We start from the raw sequence: 25,524 nt of genomic DNA on the forward strand, positions 1-25,524 counted from the left end.
GTTTGACCTCCATTCCAAAATTTCTCTTCCGTAGTGTGAGCCATTTGGGGAAGAGCACCTTACCTAGTGTCTCCGACGTGTGCCCTCTTAGTACATTCCACCTTTTCTTTTACGTCGTTGTCTGATGCTAGGGTGCATAGCCAGCACGGTAGCCAGCCCGTGTGGTGGGGTCGCTATGTACCCTTTTGGTTGAGCCCCCTGAACACACAGGGATCACACTTCTGATACCTGAGCTGTGACCTCCTCATGCATGCCTTGGAGTGGTTGCTCGTCATCCTGGAGCATCGGAACTCCCGGCAATGGCCGCCGTGCCAGACGGCCCTTGCTGTGGCTGGGTGGCGCCCGTGAGGAGAGCCCCTGATCGGAGTGGGTGGTATCAGGGCGGACGCTATGCAGATGAAACGCATACGGGTCCAAAACTCTGGCCGCTCTTCTGCGGCCGTCTCTCTGCGTGGTACTGATTCCTCAAGTGCTGCTTCTCTTGCCCCTTCGGCCTTCCCTTCCGTGGCTACCCCCTGGGAGGAGGGTCAGGCCCGTCGTCTAGGGGCAAAACCTTTCCCCCGTTATCTAGTTTGCACCAGGACTGATGGAGATACTTTCACCAGTGTCAAACCTTTATTCTTTGTGGAACACATTGAAGACAAGTTTGGCGAAGTGGACTCCCTGAGCAAGATGCGGTCGGGTTCGTTGCTAATAAAAACTGCTTCGGCTGCCCAATCTGCGGCCCTTCGTGCCTGTACCCATCTTGGCACAATACCCGTGTCCATTACCCCTCACCAGTCTCTAAATATGGTACAAGGTGTGATTTTTCACAGAGACCTCATCCTTCAAACTGATGAGGAACTTCGGGACAATCTCGGACGGCGGGGTGTTCACTTTGTTCGGCGTGTTCAGAAGGGTCCTAAAGATAATCGTATTGATACTGGTGCCTTTATCCTGGCCTTTGAAGGGGATACCCTTCCTGAGAAAGTTAAGATTATGGTCTATCGCTGTGATGTGAAGCCGTACATCCCTCCTCCTATGAGGTGTTTTAAGTGCTTGCGTTTTGGCCACATGTCTTCTCGCTGTTCCCAGGACCCTCTATGTGGTGACTGTGGACGTCCACTCCATGAGGGGAGTCCCTGTGTTCCCCCTCCTGTATGTGTAAATTGTCATGGTAGTCATTCTCCACGTTCAGCAGATTGCCCAGTCTATAAGAAAGAAAAAAAGATACAGGAGTAAAAGTCCCTTGATCGTTTAAGCTACACAGAGGCCCGTAAGAAATATGCACGATTGCACCCTGTGTCCATGACATCTAGTTACGCCTTGGTTACATCTTCATCCCTTCCTCCCCCTTCCTTACCCCCATCCCGGACCCCTCTCCTTCCCCCCTCCCCAGCGGCTCCCACACCTTCTCCTCTGGGCGCTGCTCCCCCTCCCCAGCCGGAGAAGTGTCCCACTCCTTCGGCGTCTGCCGGTCAAGGGCGCGTCTCCCGGGATGCCCCTTCCCGGCACCTTCCAGGTCAAAGGTCTGCTGCAGCGCGGCGACCGCGAGAGCCGCGGTCTATCGGCCCCCAGGTCGCCCGGTCTCTTTCTGTTCCTGATCTTGCTGCAGCTGGCTCCATTATGCCACACAGCCCTCCTCGATCTCAGCCTGAAAAGAAGAAGAAACATAAGTCCCGGGACAAAGAGCCTCTGGTGTCACCGGAGGTCCCTTCCCCGACTTCACAACCGGATTCTGACCTGTCGTTTATGGATGTCGCCCCCTCCTTGTCGGTGACGGGTGGGGACCCGGCGGTATGACTGGATTTAGCGTGTTCAGCCCTCATTTAAACCATCGTTCTGTGGTTCTCCAATGGAATTGTAATGGATACTATCGTCACCTTCCGGAATTGAAATCCCTTCTTTCGTCCTACTCAGCAGCTTGTGTGGTTCTCCAGGAATCTCATTTTACTGATGCTCACTCACCGACCCTCCGTGGGTTCCGTGTTTTCTGTCGAAATCGGGTCGGACCCTTGCGGGCTTCTGGTGGCGTTTGTACGTTGGTCCGTACAGACATTGCTAGCACGTGGATTCCTCTCCAAACTACATTGGAAGCGGTTGCTGTTAGGGTCCACTTAGACTCTGCAGTCACAGTATGCAATCTTTATCTCCCTCCTGACAGGACTCTTACACCTGCTGCCTTAACCACCCTTCTTCAGCAACTTCCTCCTCCCTTCCCCCTCCTTGGGGATTTTAATGCTCATCATCCTTTGTGGGGCAGTGCCTTTCCATCTAGACGAGGTCTTCTTATAGACCAATTTATTGCAGACCACGACCTGTGCCTTCTTAATGATGGCTCCCCTACTCATTTCAGTGCTGGTCATGGTACCTTTTCTGCCATTGATCTTTCTCTTGCTTCTCCCTCTCTCCTCCCTTCATTACACTGGTCGCCACATGACGACCTTTGTGATAGTGACCATTTCCCGTTGATTATCACGCTCCCTTCCCGCTCCCCGATGGAGAGGTTACCTCGTTGGTCTTTCCACCGCGCCGATTGGGCTCTATATACTGCACAGGTCGAGTTTTCTCCCTCTTTGTCGGGTTGTATTGATGACGTCCTACGTGACGTGTCTGACGCGATTGTTCGCGCTGCTAACCTTGCTGTTCCGCGCTCATCTGGACAATTTCGTCGTCGGCAAGTCCCGTGGTGGAGTACGGCCATTGCCATTGCCATCCGTGATCGCCGTCGAGCTTTGCAACACTTTAAGAGGCACCCATCTGTAGCCAGCCTTTCTACCTTTAAGCGCCTTCGCGCTAAAGCCCGTTATTTAATCAAACAGAGCAAGCGGATATGTTGGGAACGATTCGTTTCTTCCCTTGGTTCCACTGTCCCTCTGTCACGGGTATGGGCTACACTTCGCTCTCTCCAAGGTTGCCATCGGCAGTCCACCCTCCCAGGCCTTCACCTCCCAGATGGCATTTGTACGGACCCATTAGTTTTCGCAGAACATCTTGCGACCCATTTTGCAGTGGCATCAGCGTCGGCCTCCTATCCAGCTGCTTTCCTTCATCAAAAACAGCAGGCTGAAGCTGTCACCTTATGTTTCACCACTTGTGAGTCAGAATCTTACAACGAACCTTTCACTGAATGGGAATTTCTTTCTGCTCTATCTTCTTCTCACGATACGGCCCCTGGCCCAGATTCCATTCATAACCAGCTGCTTCAACATCTCAGTGCTCCACAACGGCACCATCTTCTTCGGGTGTTTAACCGTATCTGGCTCCAGGGTGACTTCCCTTCTCAGTGGAGGGATAGCATTGTGGTTCCTGTCCTTAAGCCTGGTCAGAACCCCCTATCTGTTGATAGCTATCGGCCAATTAGTTTGACCAATGTTGGTTGTAAGTTACTTGAACGGATGGTAGCCCGTCGGCTCACTTGGGTCCTCGAATCTCGGGATCTATTGTCCCCTTACCAGTGTGGCTTTCGAGAGGGACGATCTCCAATCGATCATTTACTTCGCTTGGAATCCGCAGTTCGGCAGGCTTTTTCCCAGCGCCGCCATTTGGTTGCAGTGTTTTTTGACCTTCGCAAGGCCTATGACACGGCCTGGCGCCATCACATCTTACTAACCCTTCATCAGTGGGGTCTTCGGGGCCCACTCCCGATTTTTATCCGCCAGTTCCTGATCCATCGGTCATTCAGAGTTCGAGTTGGTACTGCTTTTAGTTCTCCACGGACCCAGGAGACGGGCATCCCACAGGGTTCTGTCTTGAGTGTCCTTCTTTTCCTCATTGCTATCGATGGACTTGTGGCCTCTGTCGGTCCCTTGGTTGCCCCTGCCCTGTATGTGGATGATTTCTGCATTTGGGTTAGTTCCTCCTCGATGCCATCTGCAGAACGGCAGCTCCAGGTGGCTATACGGCGTGCCTCTGCATGGACCCTTTCACACGGGTTTCAGTTCTCTCCTTTAAAATCGCGGGTGGTCCACTTCTGTCGCCGTACTACGGTCCACCCTGATCCAGAGCTCTATCTCGCTGCACAAAGATTGCCTGTGGTTCCACAGTTTCGTTTCCTAGGTCTTCTTTTCGACAACAAGCTCACTTGGCTGCCCCATATCAGACTCCTGAAGGTAGGATGTTTCCGTAAACTCAATGTCCTTCGCTTCCTTGCCCACTCCTCTTGGGGTGCGGACCGTTCCCCTCCTCCTCCGTCTTTATCGTGCTCTAGTTCTGTCACGTTTGGACTATGGTTGTCAAGTTTACGGTTCAGCTGCTCCTTCCACGCTGCACGTGCTGGATCCGGTCCACCATCGTGGTATCCGTTTGGCCACCGGTGCCTTCCCTACTAGCCCTGTTGATAGTCTCCTGGTTGAAGCTGGGATCCTCCCCCTTTCTGTTCGGCGGTCCCAGCTTCTGGTGTCTTATGCCCTTACTATCCGTTCTTCTCCCGCTCATCCTTCCTATTCTATTCTATTCCCAGACCATGGACGTCGCCCCGCCTGACTCCCGCCCTCGGGCGGGTTTACCAGTTGGACTGCGCCTTGCGTCTCTTAACCGTGATTTTCGGCTTCCTTCTTTGTCCTGTCTTCCTCGCTCCCTCCCCTCCACCCCTCCTTGGTTAGTTCCTCGGCCTCGAATTCGGATGGATCTCCGCCGCGGTCCGAAAGATTCCATCCCCCCGGTGGTGTTCCGTTCCTTTTTCCGCCAAATTTTATGGGAGTTTCGGGATGCTGTTGTTTTTACACTGATGGCTCTAAATCTGCTGATCATGTTGGGTATGCCTTCACGTCCTTTGTTGGAACGGAAAATCATCTGCTGCCACCCTCATGTGGGGTGTTTACTGCAGAATTGATGGCAATTTCCCGGGCCCTTACCTTTATTAAACAATCCCAACAAAACCACGTTTTGTTATGTACGGACTCGATGAGTGGCCTTCTTGCTATTGACCGGTGTTTTTCGCGCCATCCCTTGGTCTCTGCCATCCATGACCATCTCGCTGATCTTCACCGTGCTGCTTGTTCCATTGACTTCCTATGGGTCCCGGGCCATGTGGGTATTCCGGGTAATGAGCTCGCTGATCGGTTGGCTGGGGGAGCAGTTACTTACCCCCCCCCCCCCCCCCCCCCCCCCCCGTTTTCTGTAACCCCTCCTGCAGCGGATTTACGACTTCACATCAAATCCCACTTTGCACAGTCATGGGCCAATTCTTGGGAGGCTACTCCACTGTCTAATAAACTTCGTGCCATTAAGGTGAATCCAGGTCCATGGCGTTCTTCCTTTCGCCTCTCCCGCAAGGACTCGACCACACTGTGTCGTCTCCGCATTGGCCATACCAGGCTGACCCATGGTTTCCTTTTGCGTGATGAGCCACCCCCGCTATGTGGTTGTGGAGCCTTCCAGTCAGTGGCCCACATTTTGGTTGAATGCCCCCTTCTTTTGGCTCTGCGTGCTAAGTACAGACTCCCCCACACTTTACCTTTGATGTTGGCTGACGATTCCCGGGTGGTCTCTCTGGTTCTAGGTTTCCTCCGGGAGAGTGGTTTTTATTCTCAGTTTTAAAGTTTTTAATCTCCCTCTGGTGTTGGGGCAGGGCGGTGAGTGTTTGGGTGTCTCCCACTGTAGGCAGTGTTCAGAGATTCCCGATTCACCTCCCTGACCGGAATCCTCTTTTCTTTCCCTTTTACTCTGTTTTTACCTCTTCTTTTTAAGGCTTGGTTAGTTTTTCTATTCCCATACGTACTTTCTGCATTATAGCAGTTGTACCTTTTAAGTCACAGGTGGTCTTGCCTATGCTGCTTCAGCATAGTGTTGGGTTCGTTCTCTTGCCAACTTCCCTCATTTGTTTTTACTATTGACAACGTGACTGCCCTTTTACGTTTCCCCTTTTTCCGTTTTATTGTTCTGACTTTTCTGAGATGTCCCGTTAGCGGAATGGAGTCTATTTGAAACAAGGGACTGATGACCTTGCTGTTTGGTCCCTTTAACCTCAAACAACCAACCAACCAACCAACCAACCAAGTAGTCGTCGGAATCGGTTCATCCGAGGCTCAATGGAATCCACTTTTCCTGGGTAGCCTCCTCAGTACAGTACGTGTTCTTCTGACCGATACTCAACTCCAACTGTTGCTCGCCTCCGACTGTAATACTGAGCCCGTTGTGCCGAACCGCGCCCAGTGTGCGTTTTCCCGCCTCGCCTGCCTCCACCTTTTCCCGCTCCCCTACAGGTAGGGTATTCATGGTTCTTACACTGCCCATTTTCATTTTTGACAGTCCCATCTTTTATCTGGCTGATAGCATTTATCCTTTCTTTTCAGTCCTTTTCAGTCCTTTTCTCCATACATTTTTACGGTTACAGTACAATTGGTAATCTGAAACTCACATAACTACATTAGCACACTTTCAAGGGTATACAGACATTTACGAAGATTAGTTACATTTAGAATAACTTGGGTTCAGCATAAGATACAGCACAATTACTCGTTCCTAGGAACATACAGTTTCGGGTCCACAATATTTCTTACACCTAAAGGTCTTTTGGATTTTGGGTAGATCAGGTAGTAAGCATTATCATGTGGAATATTCTGTATTATATATGGTCCATTATAAATATATTTAAATTTTGAAATTTCATGGTTTAGTTCACTAGATTTTTCATGGGTTTTTAAAAGAACATAATCTCCAATTTTAAATTTTGAAACTTTTAAATTTTTATTGTGTCTTTTAGATCTAGATTCAAATTTTTGCTTTGCCCTTTTTATCACCAATTCTTTCTTTTGATTCAATCCCAAACTTGTACAAGGTGGAAACTCTAGTTTTTCTTCAATTAAACTTTTACTACTTCTACCTAACAAAATTTCTTCCGGTGGAAATCCGGTAGATTCATGATGTAATGTGTTAATGACATTCTCAAAACCCGATATAAATCTGCCCCAGGCTCTATGATTGTGACTGCAGTATGTTCTACACAATCTCCCGATTTCTCGCATGTACCTTTCAACCGGGTTGCTTGCAGGATGGTAGGCGGCAATATATTTAACCTCCACACCAACTTTCTCCATTCCTTCCTTCCAAATTTTGGATATGAACTGGGGTCCATTGTCAGATAGTACTGCTTTGGGTTTCCCGATGGTCCTGAAGTATTCGACCATCCTACTAAATACAGCTTTTGCTGTTGCTTTTTTCAAGGGGTATAATTTCACAAATTTTGAAAATACTTCCAAAATCACCAAAATATATGCACAATTTCCCGAAGTCTTTGGGAGGGGACCATATAAATCCACCGATAATAAGTCTAGGGTGTCTTCAGGCAACGTACTTTGCATTGGTCCCCAACTAGTTTTGTTCGGCACTTTGGCCTTTTGACAGACATCACATGACTTAATTCGTTCCTTTACCTTCTTACTTATACTACCAGTAATCACTATTACATTATTCAATTTATCCAAACATTTCTTCGGCCCACTATGCCCTAATGCTAAATGAAAATAATCTATGACATCAGTGTCAAACTGGTTTGGCCAACATACCCTCCATTCCTCAGTAACTAAATCTTTCTTCATATATAAAATGCCCTTATAAATTTTGTAATATTTCTTAATTTGTGGATACTGTACACTGTCAAAATTTACCTTCACTGATTTCCAGGTTGAATCCTCATTCTGATGGTATCTCATATTTTTACATATCTGCTCCATTTTCCTCTTTCCTGAAACCTCTTTCATATACCTTATCTGAAAAGTACCCTCTTCACCATTTTCATTTGGCACTTCACTCATACCATTAGGCAATCGAGATAAAGCATCTGCCACATAATTCTCAGTACCTTTAACATAACAAATATCGTAATCAAATTGTTGTAGGTACAAAGCCCAACGAGTTAGCCTACCATTAAGTAAACGGCAATCTTTAAGAAAAGTTAAAGCTTTGTGGTCAGTATGTATGATGAGCTTATGGCCCCACAGATAATTTCTAAATTTCTTTAGCCCCCATATAATGGCTAAAGCTTCCTTTTCCGAAATAGTGTAGTTCTTCTCGTATTTTGTTAGAGTTCTACTTGCAAATGCGATAGTCCTGTGTTCGATTTCTTTTCCTTCAGATTTCTTGGAAAACTTCTATGCCAATTCCATAAGCACTGCTGTCAGTACTCATATGGAAAGGTTCTGATAGTATGGGGTGATGCAAAATATTGTCATTCAAAAGTTCCCCTTTTAAGTTTTCAAAATCTCTCATGCACCCTTCAGTCCACACAAAAGCACTATTTTTCTTAAGTAAATTATTCAAATGAGGACTATTAAAAACTTGCCCCTTGACGAATTTTCTATAGAACCCACATAAACCTAAAAAGGCCTTCAACTGTTTTCTATTTCTAGGAACTGGACACCCTGCTATTGCATTTAACTTTTCCGGATCCTTGCCAATACTGTTTGTAGTAATAATGTGCCCCAGAAACTTTATTTCAGATTTCACAAATTCACATTTCTTCCACTTAAGTGTCATGCCCCCTGCTTGTAGAGCAACAAAAACTTTCCGCAATAACTCGCAATGCTCTTGCCATGCTTCTGTAGCAATCGGTAAATCGTCTACATAAATGGTTAGTCGGGAACTTAGTTCTCTCCCTAACACAAAGTCCAGTGCCCTAATAAATACTGCCACAGAAGTGCTAAGCCCAAACGGCACTACTTTGTACTGATAGCATTTCCCGGCAAATAGAAAAGCGGTATATTTACGGGATTCTTTACTTAATGGGATTTGCCAGTATCCGGCTGTCATATCCAGACTGGTTAAATACTTCACGTTATAAAATTTTTGGAGCATTTCGTCCAGATTTTCAGGTCTGTCTATTTCCTTCTTTACAATTTTGTTCAAAGTCCTGGCGTCGATAACTACTCTCACTCCCCCCATCCCTTTTGTTCACGATGATAAGGGGACTATTATATTCGCTACTACTTCGTTCAATTACCCCCCATTCTATCATTTTATCTATTTCCACTTGAACAGCCTGCCTCTTTGATATGGGTATCGAAAATGGTCTTACGAAGAAAGGTTTATGCTCTATGGTCTCAATCTGGTATTCAAAATTCTTAACTAAGCCAGGTTTGTCCGAAAATACGGGGCTGTTACTATCAAAAATTTCAAGCAATTCTGCTTTCTGTTCGGGAGATATTCCCTCTAAATTTTCCACCATTCCCTTAAATTCATGCCCCTGCTCGTCACTCTCATTTAATATTCTCTGGACATGGTACACCTCGTACTTGTTTGTCAACCCATCATTCCCTTGGTCGATCTCCAACAACAAAGAATCGATTTCTGAATCAAACACTTTCCCACTTTCCTCAAAATTTAATTCCAAATTCCTAAATGTACTATTTATTTTGATCACTCCCTGGCTACAATCAATAATAACCTTTTCTTTATCCAACCAATCTATCCCCAAAATCATTTCAGTACTCAAGTCTGGCACAACCAAAAAATCGTGTTCAAAGTTTTGTCCTTTTATACTAAATTCAACCAAAATCTGGTTCTTTACCGGCTTACTAGCCTTACCAGTTGCACCAACAATTTTTACATCTGTCACTGACATAATTACTAGCCCAGGCTTATCACAAATGTGTTCGAAAAATGACTGAGAAATTGCACTTATCTGAGACCCAGTATCAAGAAGTACTTGCAATTTCACGTTATAAATTTCAACTGGTATTATAGTTTGTTTAACCGTCGAATGTTTTTCATTACTGTGGTCTTCCTTAAGCAAATCCGGGTCGACAATAACATCGTCCCAAGATATGCTTTTAACATTCACTTCACATATATCTGGCGGTTTCTTGGGTTCCGGAAGTTCAAAGTTATTAATTACCTGAACTCTTTGCGAAATAAACCCTGAGTCGTCTGGTGGTTCTTTCTTTCTTTGTTCTGTTTCAACGTCTGGATTTCGTTTTGATACGTCCTCATCATTAGGTACAATATCGCAATTAACTGCATCCCCTTTATTTTCACCGATTTTCTCATACCCTCTTTCAGTAAAAGTATATTCATTTTCCTTTACACTTGAAAATTCATCTTCACTAGAGTCACCACTACTCTCTTCCTCAACATCAGATTCACTTAAGTACGCTACTTTTGCACAATAGGGAGATTTAGTACATTCATTTTAGTCTGTATTTGCGTATCTTTCATCATCTGAACTATCGTCGGAATCCGACCATTCCGGATCGCTTTCAGGTTCTAACATAAAAGCTTTTCTGAGACAGGCACTAAGTTCTTCCTCTGTATTGTCGTCAGGCTTGGATTTTAACTCAATCTCCTCTTTTGGCAACACGGCCTCATCCTCAGCTTTATTCACATCCACTGTGACTTCATATTCGGTGTAATCCTCGTGGACTTTGATTACTTTCAGGTAATCATCTGCCCCTTCTCCACGGTGCCTCTCGGTAGCAGCTTGTACTATTGGCGGACTGTTAGCAGAAGTTATTTCTTCGTCAATGCTGAGGATTTCATCCTCCAAATCCTTCCTATCATTAACCTTCCTCCTATCGGCAGCACGCGTACTTTGCGCGGCGCTATTTATTCTCCCCTCTTCAAATTTGGGCCACGTCACTTTATGGACGTCCCTACTATCTCTATTTCCACCAACTAATTTCTTCGCCTCATACTCCCTTTTAAAATCCTCCCACTCACATTGCTTTAGGCCCTTGTACAGATCATCGATCTGCACACGCCAATCAGTTACTTCTGCTAATTCATCCTCGCCTTTTATCTCATTGCAAACATTGCTAACCGCACCTCTCTGTGTATTCACAGTTTCATTTATTGTTTCCTTTGCCACGGAATTATCACTCGTAAAATTTTCATTAGCTCTTACGGCTATGTTCGTATCTACTGCTGCCGTATTGCTAGCGGCTTCTTTCCGAACAGATGTTCTGCTAGGCTGGGCTGTTGCCCTCTGATGCTCCACTCGCCTGTTAACATGTAGCGCTCTGTGCGGCAGAGATGACTCATTTAAGCCCGCACCTGACGCTTGTTTCGCAACAACACGTTGCGTCGTTCCACGTCTGTCCCTAGCCTGTCTCATTACATTACGGTCGGTACGGTATCTTTTCTTAAATCGGGGCCGGTATGTATCGTCCGCTTCCGTTTGGCCCGCAACGTTCGCGGAAATTAGTTTCCCGCGTCGTTATTATTTTGCGCGGTATACCCTCTACCGCGACCTGAATAATTTCCTCTGCCTCTTCCTCTTTGTATTACATTGACGCGAAATCCATCGCCGTCGTTTCGTTCGTCATTGTGTCGGTTATTATGGTTACCAAAGTTTTGATAATTGGCACGACTTGCGCGCCAATGGTCTTCGTCTTCGACCCTTTCTAGAAATGCTTGGAAGCTACGATGATTGCTTCCTACATACCTCTTTGAATCCTCCGGAAGCTTTTTATATAGCTCCCAGATAATTTCCAAATCTGATCTTCTACCTCTTAAGTGTGTCAATTTTCGGTACCAATACTCACAGAAATCTTTCAAAGAATTTCTGCCCCGGTTATCATGCTGTTTGGCCATGATAAACTCGTGCCATAAATGGTCCTGCTTTTGTTCAGACCAATATTCTTCCGTAAATCTTTGCCTGAATTCTTCGAACGTCATTCGTTCGATATTTAAATTTATTCCCCAGCGCTTAGCGTCACCTGCTAAGGCGCTAATTACAACGTTTATCTTTTCCCGATCAGACAAGTGCTCAGGAAATACTCTCTCGCAATTTTTGATAAAATCTAACGGATGCCACCCGTTATGTTTTTTGGCTGGATCGAAGCGTTCCTCGCCTTCTAACAGCTTTGTAATTGGTGTTCCATTACAGACCATACCAGGCCTATCTTTAATTTTGCTCTCCAGATCGAAAATTCTGCCTTGAATTTTCGTAGTATTTTGTTCACAATTTTGAACACATCCGGATACTTTTTTACTTAAATCCCTTTCAGTGTCTAAAACTACCTTTTCCAATGGTGATATCCCGTGTTGACATTCGTTTACGATCTCAGTTTTAAGACCGAAAACTTTTTCGTCTACTTTAGTTTCAACCAGAGGTTCTACTTTCTCTTGGATGTTGAGAATTTCAACATCGAATCTACTATTTATGTTTCCAATTTCCTCTTGCATAGTATCCATATTTTTGTTAATGGTATCAATTTCAAGTTTCAGTGTATTTACCACAGAACTTAAATTACCCACTTTTTGTTCTACCTGTTCTATTTGTTTACTAATTTTAATTCCCTGTCCTTCGACCTGTGCCTTAATCTGATCACTCTGTTTTTTGAGCTGCTCTGCAATGTGTGTTTTGAGCTGATGGCCCTGCGTTTTGAGTTGCTCGTCAACGTGTGCTTTAAGCTGCTCATTCTGTCCTGCAATTTGTTTAGTTAATTGTTCAAATAAGTCGTTCATGCTTAAAATTTTTATACTGTTTTGTTCTACAGGATCCGTGTGTTCCGGTTCTACTTCAGAAGTTTCTTTCGGTTCTTTCTTTATGTGTGGTGAATCAAATATGTCAGTGGATTCGTTCACGTACCCACAATCATCTACAAAGTCACCCTCTTCTTTCTGTTTTGTCCCTTGCTGTATTCGAGGCGATCTCGATATTTCAATCTGTTCGTTGACGTGTTCGTGGTATTGTATGTACGCCAATTGTCTTCCGCTAACGCCATCTGTTATCTGGCCGCGTAAACTCCGGCTACTGCCAGCCGCACTCTTCATTTCGCTTGGTGCATCTACCCTGCCTATGTTCCTGTCCATATTGAATGCCAAATATACCACACTATTATACTTGACTCCCACTGCAGTTTATTTTACTGACTTTTATTGCTATTTGTGCCACTGAACATCCACTGTTCGGTTTTTACATTAATTTGTAACCAACAACAACTGGATGTCCTGTCACCGGAAAGCCACTTGTAATGCTACCGCCCTTCTCGGACGTACGTTAGCTCTATAAAGCCTGTACTGTAATAAGTTCACGAGCTTCACCTTATAAACAAGGATTTTAGTACATAAGTTGACCGCGTATACCTAATAGAAGCAAGATCGGACTTATACTCAGTCAATAACTACAGTGATGCATCAAGTAAATGTAAAGTATAATTGCTCGTTCGCATGGACAAGAAGTACACACAGTAGATGCTAACGACGATTAATAATTCGGTCGCCAGCCTAATTAGGCAGTGAGAGAGTTTTTCCTTGTACAAGTGGGTGCATGTACAAGCATAGTAACATGTAGTAATGATGCGTTATATGGCAAAGTTTGGAATCGGAAAAATCCACTGAACTAAAGTTTTCTCCTTTAGTACTAATTTGAACGAGCTATAAATACACACCACCACACAGCAATGATTACTACGAACTGCATTTTGTATGTTGATCAAACCGAAATCGGGCATAGATTGCCCTAGCATTGACAATCTTGAAAGTACACACACAATGTCACTATTAATGATGGAAAAACACTAATACACTTAGGATTAATATAGACTTAGCTTTACTGGTCAAATCTGATCAGCACATTTCAATGTTTGAAAGAATGGACAAGAGAAGGGGGGGGGACCCTGAAACTGTTATGGTCGTTAAACTGAAACTATTAAGTACTGAAGGCAAATTAACACTCAAAATTATCAATCTATGGATAACTACTCCTTTGTCTTACTTCTGAATAATTTAACTGTCATTATTTCTGTCTCAAATTAATTAAATAACATCGCTAACTCAATCCAAAAAAAACTCTCTTCCAATTTAGTCATACTTTTGTTCTTTACCAACATTTGTAATAACACACAGAACTGTAAACTTCTTTATAGCAAAGGTTTGACTGATGATAATTCTTATTGACACTAATTTTAAACTTTCAGTTCAGGATACTCGGGTTGCATAATACGAGGTAAGGATCCTGTCTAGGTCAGTGATCAGGATAAGTCACGGCTAAGGCAATTCTGGTAAAAGTCACGTTATTATTGAACAGTTAGAAACATTTTCGACACTGGTCCACACAGATACACTTCTAAAGATGAAATAAATGTTTGACCTGTGCAAGTCGGTGCCGCGGATGGCGGGCAGCGAGATAGCGGGCAGCACGGCACACATACAAGCACGGCTAAGGCTCACACTACATCGGCACTTTCCATCTTCTTAGCGTCGTAATCTTTCCAATTTTGTGCCTCAGAATATAGCCATGCCAAGTAGTCGTCGGAATCGGTTCATCCGAGGCTCAATGGAATCCACTTTTCCTGGGTAGCCTCCTCGGTACAGTACGTGTTCTTCTGACCGATACTCAACTCCAACTGTTGCTCGCCTCCGACTGTAATACTGAGCCCGTTGTGCCGAACCGCGCCCAGTGTGCGTTTTCCCGCCTCGCCTGCCTCCACCTTTTCCCGCTCCCCTACAGGTAGGGTATTCACCACAGGTTTTCTACTTCACATATCCTAATGCATTACCTATGTATGGACCAAGTGTATAAATTACAATTTTCACATCTTACAATAGTTTTAACATTAAATACACTTCCTTATGATTATCACATTGCTTGAAATCTAACACAAATAATAATATTCATTTCAAAAGTTGCTCACAGTCTCTTTAACGTAACGATACGAACCGAAAAAGAAGTTCAAAACATTGTTTACATTAATTTATCTAAATTCATAAAGAAAAAAAATTATTATATGTACAGTTGTCGTTACAGTACTATTTGAAAGATCTATAAAATGTACTACAGATAAAATTTAGTGGACTTTTGAATCTAAATGATATGATAAAACACAAGGTTATTCTCACTCTTTCCTGTTTAAAGTTAGGATTAAAATGCTTGTGGACCTTTCCCAACATTGCCAATGCAAGATAGTACCTGCTGTTTGTTAAAACGGAAATAAATTGTTTTATGGGCTCAAAAGGCTGAGAAATTCACATAAATTATTTTATGTGTAATTTAAGATACTTGTTTTTAATTATAATCTGAGTCAGACAATAAGTGCTTGTTGACAGTATTGCCTAAAAAAGTAAGTCTGTTTCAGTCAATTGAAAATTAGGGTAATCTTGTACATGTGATTAGAGGCTGGAGAAATGATTAGTATGTGTGTTTTCAAGGGAACCATCTGTCACCTTAATTCATTTGGGACAATCTTCATCTGGCTATTTGTGCAGATGTTCCTGTGCATCTCTTATTGAATGGGTCCAGATTGTGATATATTGCTATAGGAAGTGGTGGACAGAAGCAGCAGGGGTTCAGTCCTCTTGAGCTTTGCAGTTAGTATAGAATAATTACAAAAAAGAGCTGGTGCAAGCTACCAAGGTTCCTTTCATTTAAATTTTGAAAGATACTTATAGTGTTAAATTCAGTGTCCTTAATTTATCTAAAACTTGAGTGTATTATGAGATAGATAGTTTACAAGGCACATAACTGTGGCTTGCACAAAATAATGTTGTTGGTGATAGAAAAACATGAAAATTAATTAACAGTAACATTCTTAGCTTTGGAGGAGGGGTGCAGGCCACAACCCGGATTGTAAGGTACTGGATGTTATGGAGACAAAAGTAAATCGGAGGAAAGAGGTCAAGAAAATTTCCCTGCCACTCCCTCCTTCCCTCCCCCCCTTTTTCCCTAACCATTTTTCTCATCTACATGAGGAACCTGAAGATCTGAAAACCAATAGTACTGTTACTTGCTTTTTCGCATTTCTATTGGAGAGAATTAGGCGCAGACTCTCCTCAGACGTAAACACTAAGCACTGGCCAGTGCTGGACTCAATAAATTTTGGAATATATATCTTTTTGAATACAAAGAGAGAATTTCATTTGTGAAAGCTGTCAACTAAAGAGCAGAGACTAACATTGATATGTCCTTGAATTTTATAGAATATTAGTGGAAGTGCTTGTTAATTCACGAATTTTGATGCCGGAGTTGACAGTCGTGTATGCGCTTTCTAGTGTGTGTGTGTTCAGCTATATGTGAGTGTCTTTAATTGTGCCTGTCTGCAACTTGACGTTTTTTGTTTATGGTATGTAGCAATCTATCTTTTCCTACATTAAGTTTTATTACTGGCTACATATGCAGTTGAAATTTGTGTACATTCAGCTTAATTACAGAGTTCCTTGATTTTTAATTTTTCTTAACTTTCTCTTTGCTGTTATCAGATATTTAGTTAGTTCTCATTCTGCCACCTTTAGGCTCTCCTTACTGTACCATTCACATATGGAATGCAGGAAGGTAGAGTTCCTAAATTACTGTGTGCGCAGTAATTACAATAATCTTGTCTCTGCAGTTCCCAGGGGACCAGTATGTAGGGAGTTGTCTGTTCAAGCTATATCACTTAGTATAGGTTCTTGAAACTAAGTTGCGTGGCACTTGGCATCTATCTTAAAGTGTATTCCATGTGTTTATACATCTATTAGTAGACAACTGGTACTTCTGCTCATTGTCCTTACTTCCTCAGCAGTTGTTTCCCATGTATTCACGTGGATTTGTAACTTTCAGCCGGACGAGGTAACATACACTTTAGCAAAGTACTTCCAAGAAATGTGTTTACTGGATTATGAGCTGTGTCACTTTGCTCCATCATGTCTTGCAGCTGCGGCTCTATATCTTGCACTCTGGTAAGAAATAAAGTATTTTGGGAATACCAATTCAGATGTTTTAATGCTTGTTTCTCCCTCCATACATGAACTCTGAGACAAGAAATATCTAAATGCTTACGGATGGGTGGGTTGTTTTTTATAGTTCAGCTCAGACAATTGTAGTTGGTTAAATTACACTTATTGCCACTTAAAATTTCTTTTCCAAACACTAAATTTGTGTAGTGTCCCCCTTTATCAGCTGTTTAATTTTAGTGCCATAAAGTTCTTCTCTGTTAAATTTAGCAATTTGTGTGTGAACATAAATTGGGTACTGGGGTAAAGCCCATACCATGTAGGTTGATTTAGCCATTGGTCCTTTAAAATGATAAAATTTTGTCCTTTTTTAATGTCCAAAAAATTATTTTAATTGTATGTTTACTACAAACATTTGTAAATTTAACTTGTGCACTAGTATTATAGCTAATCCTGTGTGCCTTTAGTCTTCTCCTAATTTTTGTGCATAGTTAATGAATGAATGCAACAGGAAGGCATTACTGTGCATGTGGCAGTGTTTATCATGTAATGATGCAGAACATGATATTTGTGTAGACTGTTTGCATAATCAAGACTTTACTGCCATTATTAATTTATTATTAGTCACATTGCGCATTTTGATGCATACACCATTATCAGAAGTGTGGCACATTGAAATAACAAAATCATAACAAAGAAGATAAATTAAAATTCTGTATCAAAAAATGTAAGTTAACATCAATAAACACAGAAACTAGCTTAGTCTTCAAGAAAGGAAGACTGTAAGGAAACCAGATTGTGTGATGTAATCCCATGAAGATGGAGACATGAAATCGAATGTCCAGCCTGTATGAATGTAAGTATGTAACTTGGTGTGGTGCAAGACCCAAAAGGAAAGCGTGGCACCCATCAGATGATAGTGATACTTAAGAAACATGTTACATGTAAAACAATTCAGAAATACATAAAAACATGCTTTTATTTGTAAACTAGAGGTGTGGACTTCAGCCAAAAATGAAGAATGAAAGCAAGCCTTTAATATAACTGTAATTCTCACATAAGATGTCTTTCGATAAACTTGTTGCACCAAACAATAGTCTAAATAAGACTACATGTTCTTCATTAGTTAAAACATTACTGTTTTCATTATAATTCCAATGTCTTGCCACTTTTTCCCTGGCATAAAAGTGAGAACTTACAAGTGGGGGGCCCAAAAACAATGTGTTGTACAAAAAAAGCATGTGTTTGATGGAACATTATTGCTCCTTCAAAATAGTGTCCATCAGACATAATATACGTGTTCTAATGGTTTTTTTTCCATTGGTGGAAACAGTAGTTGATCTTGTCTGAAGTTAAGCTGTTTAGTGCCTCTGGCAATTTTTTCTCCCCTCACTTCTTTTAATTCTAAAAATGTTTATTTCTTCTATTAGGCATAAGTCACAGGCGTCCAGTCTGATTAGTACGGTGAGTCAGAAACTACTGTCGTTCAATTTTTTGCCTAAAACTGCAAGACACTCAGTGCTGTGCAAGCAGCAAGGATATTGTCAAGGTGAAAAAGCCAGTCTCCTGATTGACACAATTACAGGCAGTTTTTTTTCTCTCACTGCTTCATGTAATCATTTTGTCACTGCATGGCAGTAATGTTGGTCAACTGTGGTACCCTGGGCAACAAATTCAGTGGAGATCCCCTTGCTGTCAAAAAACAAACCAACATTGTCTTTACATGGGATTTTACTTGCCTTACTTTCTTTGGCCTTGGTGATGGAGTCTTCCACTAACTGGATTGGTGCTTTGTTTCTGGGTCATATCCATAACAGCATGATTTGTCAACTGTGATGACTTTGGTGTCAAAATGCAGATCATTTTCTGACTGTTCTTTCAATTTCTGGCACATGTCCAAATGACTGGCTCTCTGGTCATCAAAAAGCACATGTTAAATGCATTTTACTGCAACACATTTCATCTTCACTTAAAATTTGTTGGCATGAACTCCAGGATGTTCCAGTGATTTTCACCAACTCAGTTGTTAAAGATGTTAAAACATGATATCAATACAGGTTTTTTCATTGGTTTTGTCTGTTCAGGATGTGGAGGGATGTTCTTGTTGTGATTACTCTTCAATTGACATTTGACCACTTTTAAAATGAGAAAATTATTTGTAATTCCTTGCCTGTCTTGATGCTTCATCCCCATATGCTGTCTACAGCATTGACATTTTGTGCTGCTGATTTCCCCAACAGGAAGAAGAACATGTTACCATGTTGGTATTTAATGTCTGCAACTTCAAAATCGGCAAAAATGTGAAGCTGTGTGCTTACAGAAGTCACGTCGGCAACAATGTTTCTCCACCATTGCCTCTATGGCAACTGATACAGAATGGTGTCTAATGAAGGCACATAACAGGGTAATTCAGAACTAGTGTTCTACCAACTGCCAGAAAAATTCTTTTTACTTTTGGACATCTCCCGCTACCTCCCCATCCTATGCTAGCCTCAACTTCTGAACAAAAATTTGTATAGAATACAGTTCACTTTCTCTATAGCACAGTTCTCATTGGGTTTTTCAGACACAATACTGAATTCCATTGCTAATTTAATCATTACTTTTTGTTTTTGTAGGCCAACCCTATACTAACATTCTTTCATTAGTGACACATTTTAACTAACCAAAAGTGTTCTTTCAATATATAATGCAAACTAACTTGCATACAAAGTTGTTTGCTTTATGATTGCTGCTGTTTTGGTTTTCAGTTTTCATTTACTGTTGCTGTTACTCATTTTCATATTTTGATTGCTGTTATCTTCGTCAGTTATTTGTTCAATGATCCTCTGTATATGCAAGTCCAGATTTTCAAGTTTGACTCGGTCATTGATCTCCCTTATGTAAGACCATGGTGATGCAAATCTTTGGACTTTGTTGCTGTTACAATCTCAAGTACACTGGAAGTTAAATGCTTTCACATATAGAGAACTATCAAGAATAAATATGAAGAGCCCTTCAGTAAAACTTCCGTATATTGTTCCATAAAATGCAAACACATCTTCTATTCACAACTGTAAGACATAGGGAGCATTACCTAAAACTGTATTTGTTATAGTGCAAAGCTTTCAAGAAAATGAATAGTTTGAAAAAATCATCTTTTGTTTGCCTTTTTCCTATTGCCATCTATGGTGATTGCACCAGGATCAATGCACTTTTTCAACCTGGAGCAAAGCTCCATGGAGACTGCATAAACATCCCTGTAGATTCTGCCACTTGAGTAGTTAATGCAATCATCATCCCATCTCAGACATCTGACATGTCATCTATCTAGATTCCATATTAAATTCTCTTTTTATAGACTGCAAGCATCATTGGTCAGTAAGGTAGACACAGGGTTTCACATCACTTTCGAAGTGATATGTAACATCACTTTTGTTACCTCATTATCTTCAAAGTGCAGCTGTGTCCTCTGCTTTTGACCACGCTGTTATTTCCATCCTTCAGAATACCTGTTGTTTAGTCTTTTGATAAAAAAGGAAAAAGATCTACTCCTGAACAGAAGTTACATTGAACTGTTTTTCAGTAAACACTTGGTATTCGATTTTGTGGAGGTGCTTTGTTTTTGTAACTGTAAGATTGATTTATTGGTATCTTTAAAGCATTAGAGATTCCTCCTAAGTTAAATATATCCAAAAGTATGATCCATGCATTGTGAACAACTGGAACTGTTAATTATCACTGGTGAGCAAACACGGCTATTATACCATGGCTGCCACATCAGTGAAAATAAATAGCACAACATTGTGTGAATATGTAATGGTGATGTACTTCATATGTTACTTTATTTATAAATATGAAAGTATTTGTATATACCAAACAATAAATATTCATTGACTATTGCTTATATCAAGGATAGTGTAAAAGTGTTATCATAATCTATTATTTTGCACGTTCCAGGCTGAGGAGAAAAAATGAACATGTCTGGTCAGAAATGCTCATCTATTACTCGCAGTACAAACTGAAAGACATAGCATATATTTCAAAAAAAATTGCATTTGCAGTCATAAGCATTGAAAGTTCAAAATATCAGGTATGCTAAAGGTGTCAAAGTTTAATTTGTTTTTTAAAGTGTTGGCTTAGTGGCTTTTAGCTAATTGAACTCTGGTAAGGAAAATAATATTATATTATTACCAGAGAGATCACTTAACCAGACAGACACTGCTAAATTTAAAGGATAGTTGAGTTTTTATTTTTTTCATTTTTGGGGTAGGGAGTAAGGAGGCGTTTTGGCATTGGGTTCAGGAGCAGTACAAATGTACAAAGGTTGGGAAGGCTAAAAACTTCTCCAGTATGACTTTGCACATCTTCTGATTTGGATGCATGTACTGATAGTTGAGAATGGTGTCATAAACCCATTGTATCCTCTCCTGATACATGTTGTAACTGATCCTTGATATCCTGGATACAGACACTGGGACATATTAACATCAGAGCTGCCCCCCCTCCCCCACAAACACACACAAATGTTCTATTGGGATGGCATCATTATACTGTCACACAAGAGGGTGCAGGACGTCCATTGTGTTCTGTTGTCTTGTCAGTTACTTCAGTCACTACAAGCTATGACCTAAAGCGATACTTAATGGCTTCCCATATCATGACACCAAGAGATAAATCACTTTGACTCTGCAGAACATTGGGAGACTGGGTGGAACCTCTCCCACAGGTTTCTGCCATTCTCACTGACTATGGCCATCTAGGGTAGTGCAGAGCTGCAATTCATCACTAAACACAACACCATTTATCAGCAGTCCATGCTCCCTGGTGATGGCACCACTCCAACTGCAGCTGTTATTGTTGTGGTGTTAATGGCAGCCTATGCACAGTACGGTAATTTCCTATTCCATCTGCTGCTAGTCTCCAAATGGTGGTGTGGGACGACAGTGTTGTTCTCAGATGCCAGGTGCATATTTGAAGGGGTTATGATGTGCTGAATGCACAATAGTGATGCTTTCTAGTTGTTCTTCAACATGGTAGATGCAAACCTTGAATAAGAGTATGCCTGCTCTCATGTACCATTGTAGTCCATCATCGAGCCACTGTTGCAACCAAAAGTTGCAGTTTGCATGAAAAAGATAAGAGACAAAGTGGCCATTTGGATGCACTTCAATAACTCCTCTTATGTCCTGACCACACTTTTATTTCCAAAAACACCTTAAGCATTTTGACATTCCATCATTTTCAAAGGCAGTGTTATTTTAGTCATATGAAACTGTTCATTAGGTACATTGTATCATTCCAACATTCTCAATTGTGAGAAAAGTGCACTTGCCTTGCGGCTGAGACTGTTGATGTGGTACACTGTATCCAGTGAACAATTTTACATGATTGACATAAACTGCCTTTGAAAATGACAGAATGCTGAAAAACATAATGTGTTTTTGGAAATAAGTGTGTTTAAGACATAATAAAAGTTACTAAAATAAATCTAAAAATTCCACAGATAAGGATATTGCACGATTTGACCAGTCGACCATTTGAGATTCACAATGAGGCCCCTTCCAAACTCGCACACAAGTACAAAGCATCTGTGTTCTTCAGTGATAACTGAACATCTGATACTGTTCTCTCCTTATTTGTCACAAGAGACCTGGTAACAATGGTAATACACACAGTGGCTGTTCTGCCGGTCACAGAGAATTCTCTCTAATCATTTACACACCTGCCAAAGGTGTGTATGTGCACAAAGTTACATTGACACATGGCTATGTCTTCTGGGTGCATCACTTTTGTCAGGAGATGAATTGAAATATTGAGATGTAAAGAATTATATCAGTAGTGAAAGTGGATGTTGTCACACTACTGCATTACTTATAAGCTCTATGAATTGCTTTGAGGCATTCTGAGGCTGCTATAAGGTGATCGAAAGCCATTTGAGGTTTACTAAGAACTCTACTGTTATACCTGGTAGATCAGGAGACTATGTATTGTGACTCAGAAAAGCTAGTGAGCTTTCATGAGAACTGTGTGTAAGCCTTGTTTTTTGGTGGACCATTAATACACCCATCTCTCTCCTAACTTTCAGGCATTATATGAGAAGTATTCGAGCAGCGTGTTCCTGAAAGTAAGCAGTCTTCCTGAAGTAACACCAGTCTACTTGAAGAGGATAATAAAACTTCTGTGATAGTGTTAAACACATGGTGTAATTTTTGTGACAGATCTTGTATATTGTAAGATACTGAACATTTTATATAGTTAACTTTGAAATAATACAGTTAATTTGTCTATTTTGTACTGATTGTAAATGTAGCCTAGCTACAAACATTGCCAACTCCATTTCATAAAATTTTTCAGGAGAGGCAAAATCTGTTTTGTTTTGTACATTTACTACCTGCCTTCAGAGTTATTACTGTACAGTTTCTTAGCAATTAGAATCGTGTTTACATCAACATTTTCATATGATCTTACATAGCTAAGTAGGAAATGACTGTTGAAATATGGTGTTGGCCATGTTTGTAACTAAGGAATGGAGTTTGCAGTGTATGTAACGAACTTTAACTGAACTCCGCAAATTGCACTATTCTAACATTGTAAAATCCTCAGTATTGTTAAAATTTATTATAGGTACATTCAACAAAAACTCAACTTCCAGTTTTATTGAAGAACATGAAATTGTTTTATTAATGATACAAATGTAAGAAAGTGGTTCTGTTAGCCTATACAATCCACAATAGTGTTCAGTTCCTGAAATTATACAATCACTTCCACAACATCATAATCAGCCTCACTATTCTGAATGAGGCAGTCACAGTGATCAGCTTCTGCGGGTACCTTTGTATGGTGTCATTTTAATCAATGATCTTCTAAAACAATTTCATTTCCTCGCGTTTGTTCCATTGCTCCCTGTAATGTTTTAGAACCAACTTTGACATCTTGTACCTTCAAGGGATTTACTCTGATGCCAGAAACTAGTTCTACAGGATTTATGTCTTTTGCCCATTTACCTTTCTTCGGGTGGGGTCGGGTGGGGTCGTCCCCAATCTGAAGAAGATTGCGAGTATATCTATATTGTCAGGTCCTAAATACTTTTTAGGTCTGAAATTGAATTTTTCTATTGCGAAATCATCCGAATCAAGTAGTATAGGTAATGGTTGGATTACATTTGCTGCTGTTGTTTGTCATGATGCTTCTAGGACTGGTTTGGAAAGTTTTACATCTCGTGAAGTTTTGGTATTTCGTACTGTACATTTGTCAGAAATTATTGTTATTAATGAAGGTTCTTATTTAGTACCTTATGGTTCATTGTTTCTTAATTGTAGGTCTAGGCGTAAGATTAATTCCGACGAAAAAATTTATATTTGGTCAAAAATAAGTGGTACATCTAATATATCAGCCGGCCGGTCGGTCCCCACACTATTAGAAGGGCTGTTGCTGCTGATGTAGAGAGGGCTAAGCAGACTTCTGATCCCCAACATTCACTGTATGATCATCAGGCCGTAGTCCGTCGACTGAAGTCGAGAAAGAACTTCATTGCCAGGACTCAACCACTAGAGGGAACAGCAGAGTCTAACCGCATCACCAGGTGGAAGAGCAAAGCTACCACCTGATATCCCTGTAAAGGAATAGCTAGCTCCAGGAAATGACTTGTCCTGCCCTATTTGGAGATCGCTCAGTCATCTTAGGGTGGACGTTCCTCTTTGCAAGACCAATGTGCGAAAATGGGGCATGAAATGACTTGCTCTGCCCTATTTGGAGATCGCTCAGTCATCTTAGGGTGGACGTTCCTCTTTGCAAGACCAATGTGCGAAAATGGGGCATTCTTCCAGCTGATGGAGATACATCCTGCAAGTTCGGAACAACACAAGACCTGGCTCACCTGTTAATTTGTCCTCAACTTGAACAACCCTGCACAACACAGGACCTGATCGAGGGAAACAACAAGGCCATCGGAGTTGTTACCTTCTGGAAATGCTGACTGGACATGGAAATGAGTAAATGATTGATTGGTGGGTTTAGAGGTGGTTGATTTTATTATCAATGTAATTCTTGTTGGAAAGTTTATTACCAGTATCAGGTTACATTTGGTCATCACGTTCTTAGTCAATTTGATTCTTATTTTCTGTCAAAAAGTTTGTATTGAAATCACCTAAAAGTACAGTATCCTTTGCTTTTGCATGTAACCCTGACAGCAGGAGTTCCATTATATGTAAAAAAGTTTTCATGTCACCTGAAGGTGCCCTGTAGACAGCCAGCACTATTACTGTGCAGTAAACAGTTATTATTTCAGTTGCACATGGTTTACATTTTTGTTCCACACAATATTTCTTAATATCTATAGCTTTGTATGCTACACTATCCTTGACATAAATTGCTACTTCACCTTTGTCTTTACTTTCACTACAGTAGTATGTCACTAAACTATAACTTACTGTAGATGGCAAGGCACATTTATCAGTAACATTGCACTCAGTTAAGGACAAAATCTGAGCATTATTTATACAGTCCTATTCATTAATGTTAATAAGTAGTTTCTGTTTTGCTTAAGAGGCCTCTTGTATTTTAATGAAAGAAAGAGATGCCTTCCTTTTGTTTTGTTATTCTATTAGTGCTGTTGTTACCTGACCAAGAATCCACTGGAGTTTGCCTTGAGGCAGGAGGGAGGAGTCACTTGACACTACCTACTGCTGTCCCTTATTTTTCTTCAAGCTCACACATGAAACATCGTTGAGATGTGAAGGAGGCTCAGCATTTCTTCTGCCCAACACCCTTTTGTTTGGATTGCTTGATGAAGATTTCTTCCCATTTGTTGCATGTCAAATTTCTGTTTCTGAAGCTATTTTTGTCCCTTCCATTTTATTTTATTCGCATTAGCTTTTTGGGACTTACTTACTTTGGGGATAGTTCTGTTATTTTCAAATAATGTTCAGGAACTTAGTTATTTCAGGTTAACCTACTGAAACCTTAGTTACCATT

General features: G+C 41.4%; 1 protein-coding gene across 3 annotated transcripts in view; it reads left to right on the top strand.

Annotated features, from left to right (window-relative positions):
• The window catches only part of LOC124802770 (G2/mitotic-specific cyclin-B-like), a 91,871-nt gene extending 68,680 nt beyond the window's left edge, over nt 1–23,191 (top strand). For 2 of the 3 annotated variants that reach the window (XM_047263763.1, XM_047263764.1), the window contains exons 6-8: nt 16,457–16,575; nt 20,509–20,641; nt 22,637–23,191. In XM_047263763.1, the coding sequence (XP_047119719.1) occupies nt 16,457–16,575; nt 20,509–20,641; nt 22,637–22,735 (351 nt within the window). In that variant the 3' untranslated portion in view covers nt 22,736–23,191. The remainder of the gene's footprint in view (nt 1–16,456; nt 16,576–20,508; nt 20,642–22,636) is intronic. The other variant, XM_047263765.1, reaches the window with a different exon arrangement.
• The last annotated feature ends 2,333 nt before the right edge of the window (nt 23,192–25,524 follow it).

The sequence above is a fragment of the Schistocerca piceifrons genome, chromosome 6, assembly GCF_021461385.2.
Source record: "Schistocerca piceifrons isolate TAMUIC-IGC-003096 chromosome 6, iqSchPice1.1, whole genome shotgun sequence".
In the NCBI taxonomy this organism is placed as follows: domain Eukaryota; kingdom Metazoa; phylum Arthropoda; class Insecta; order Orthoptera; family Acrididae; genus Schistocerca; species Schistocerca piceifrons.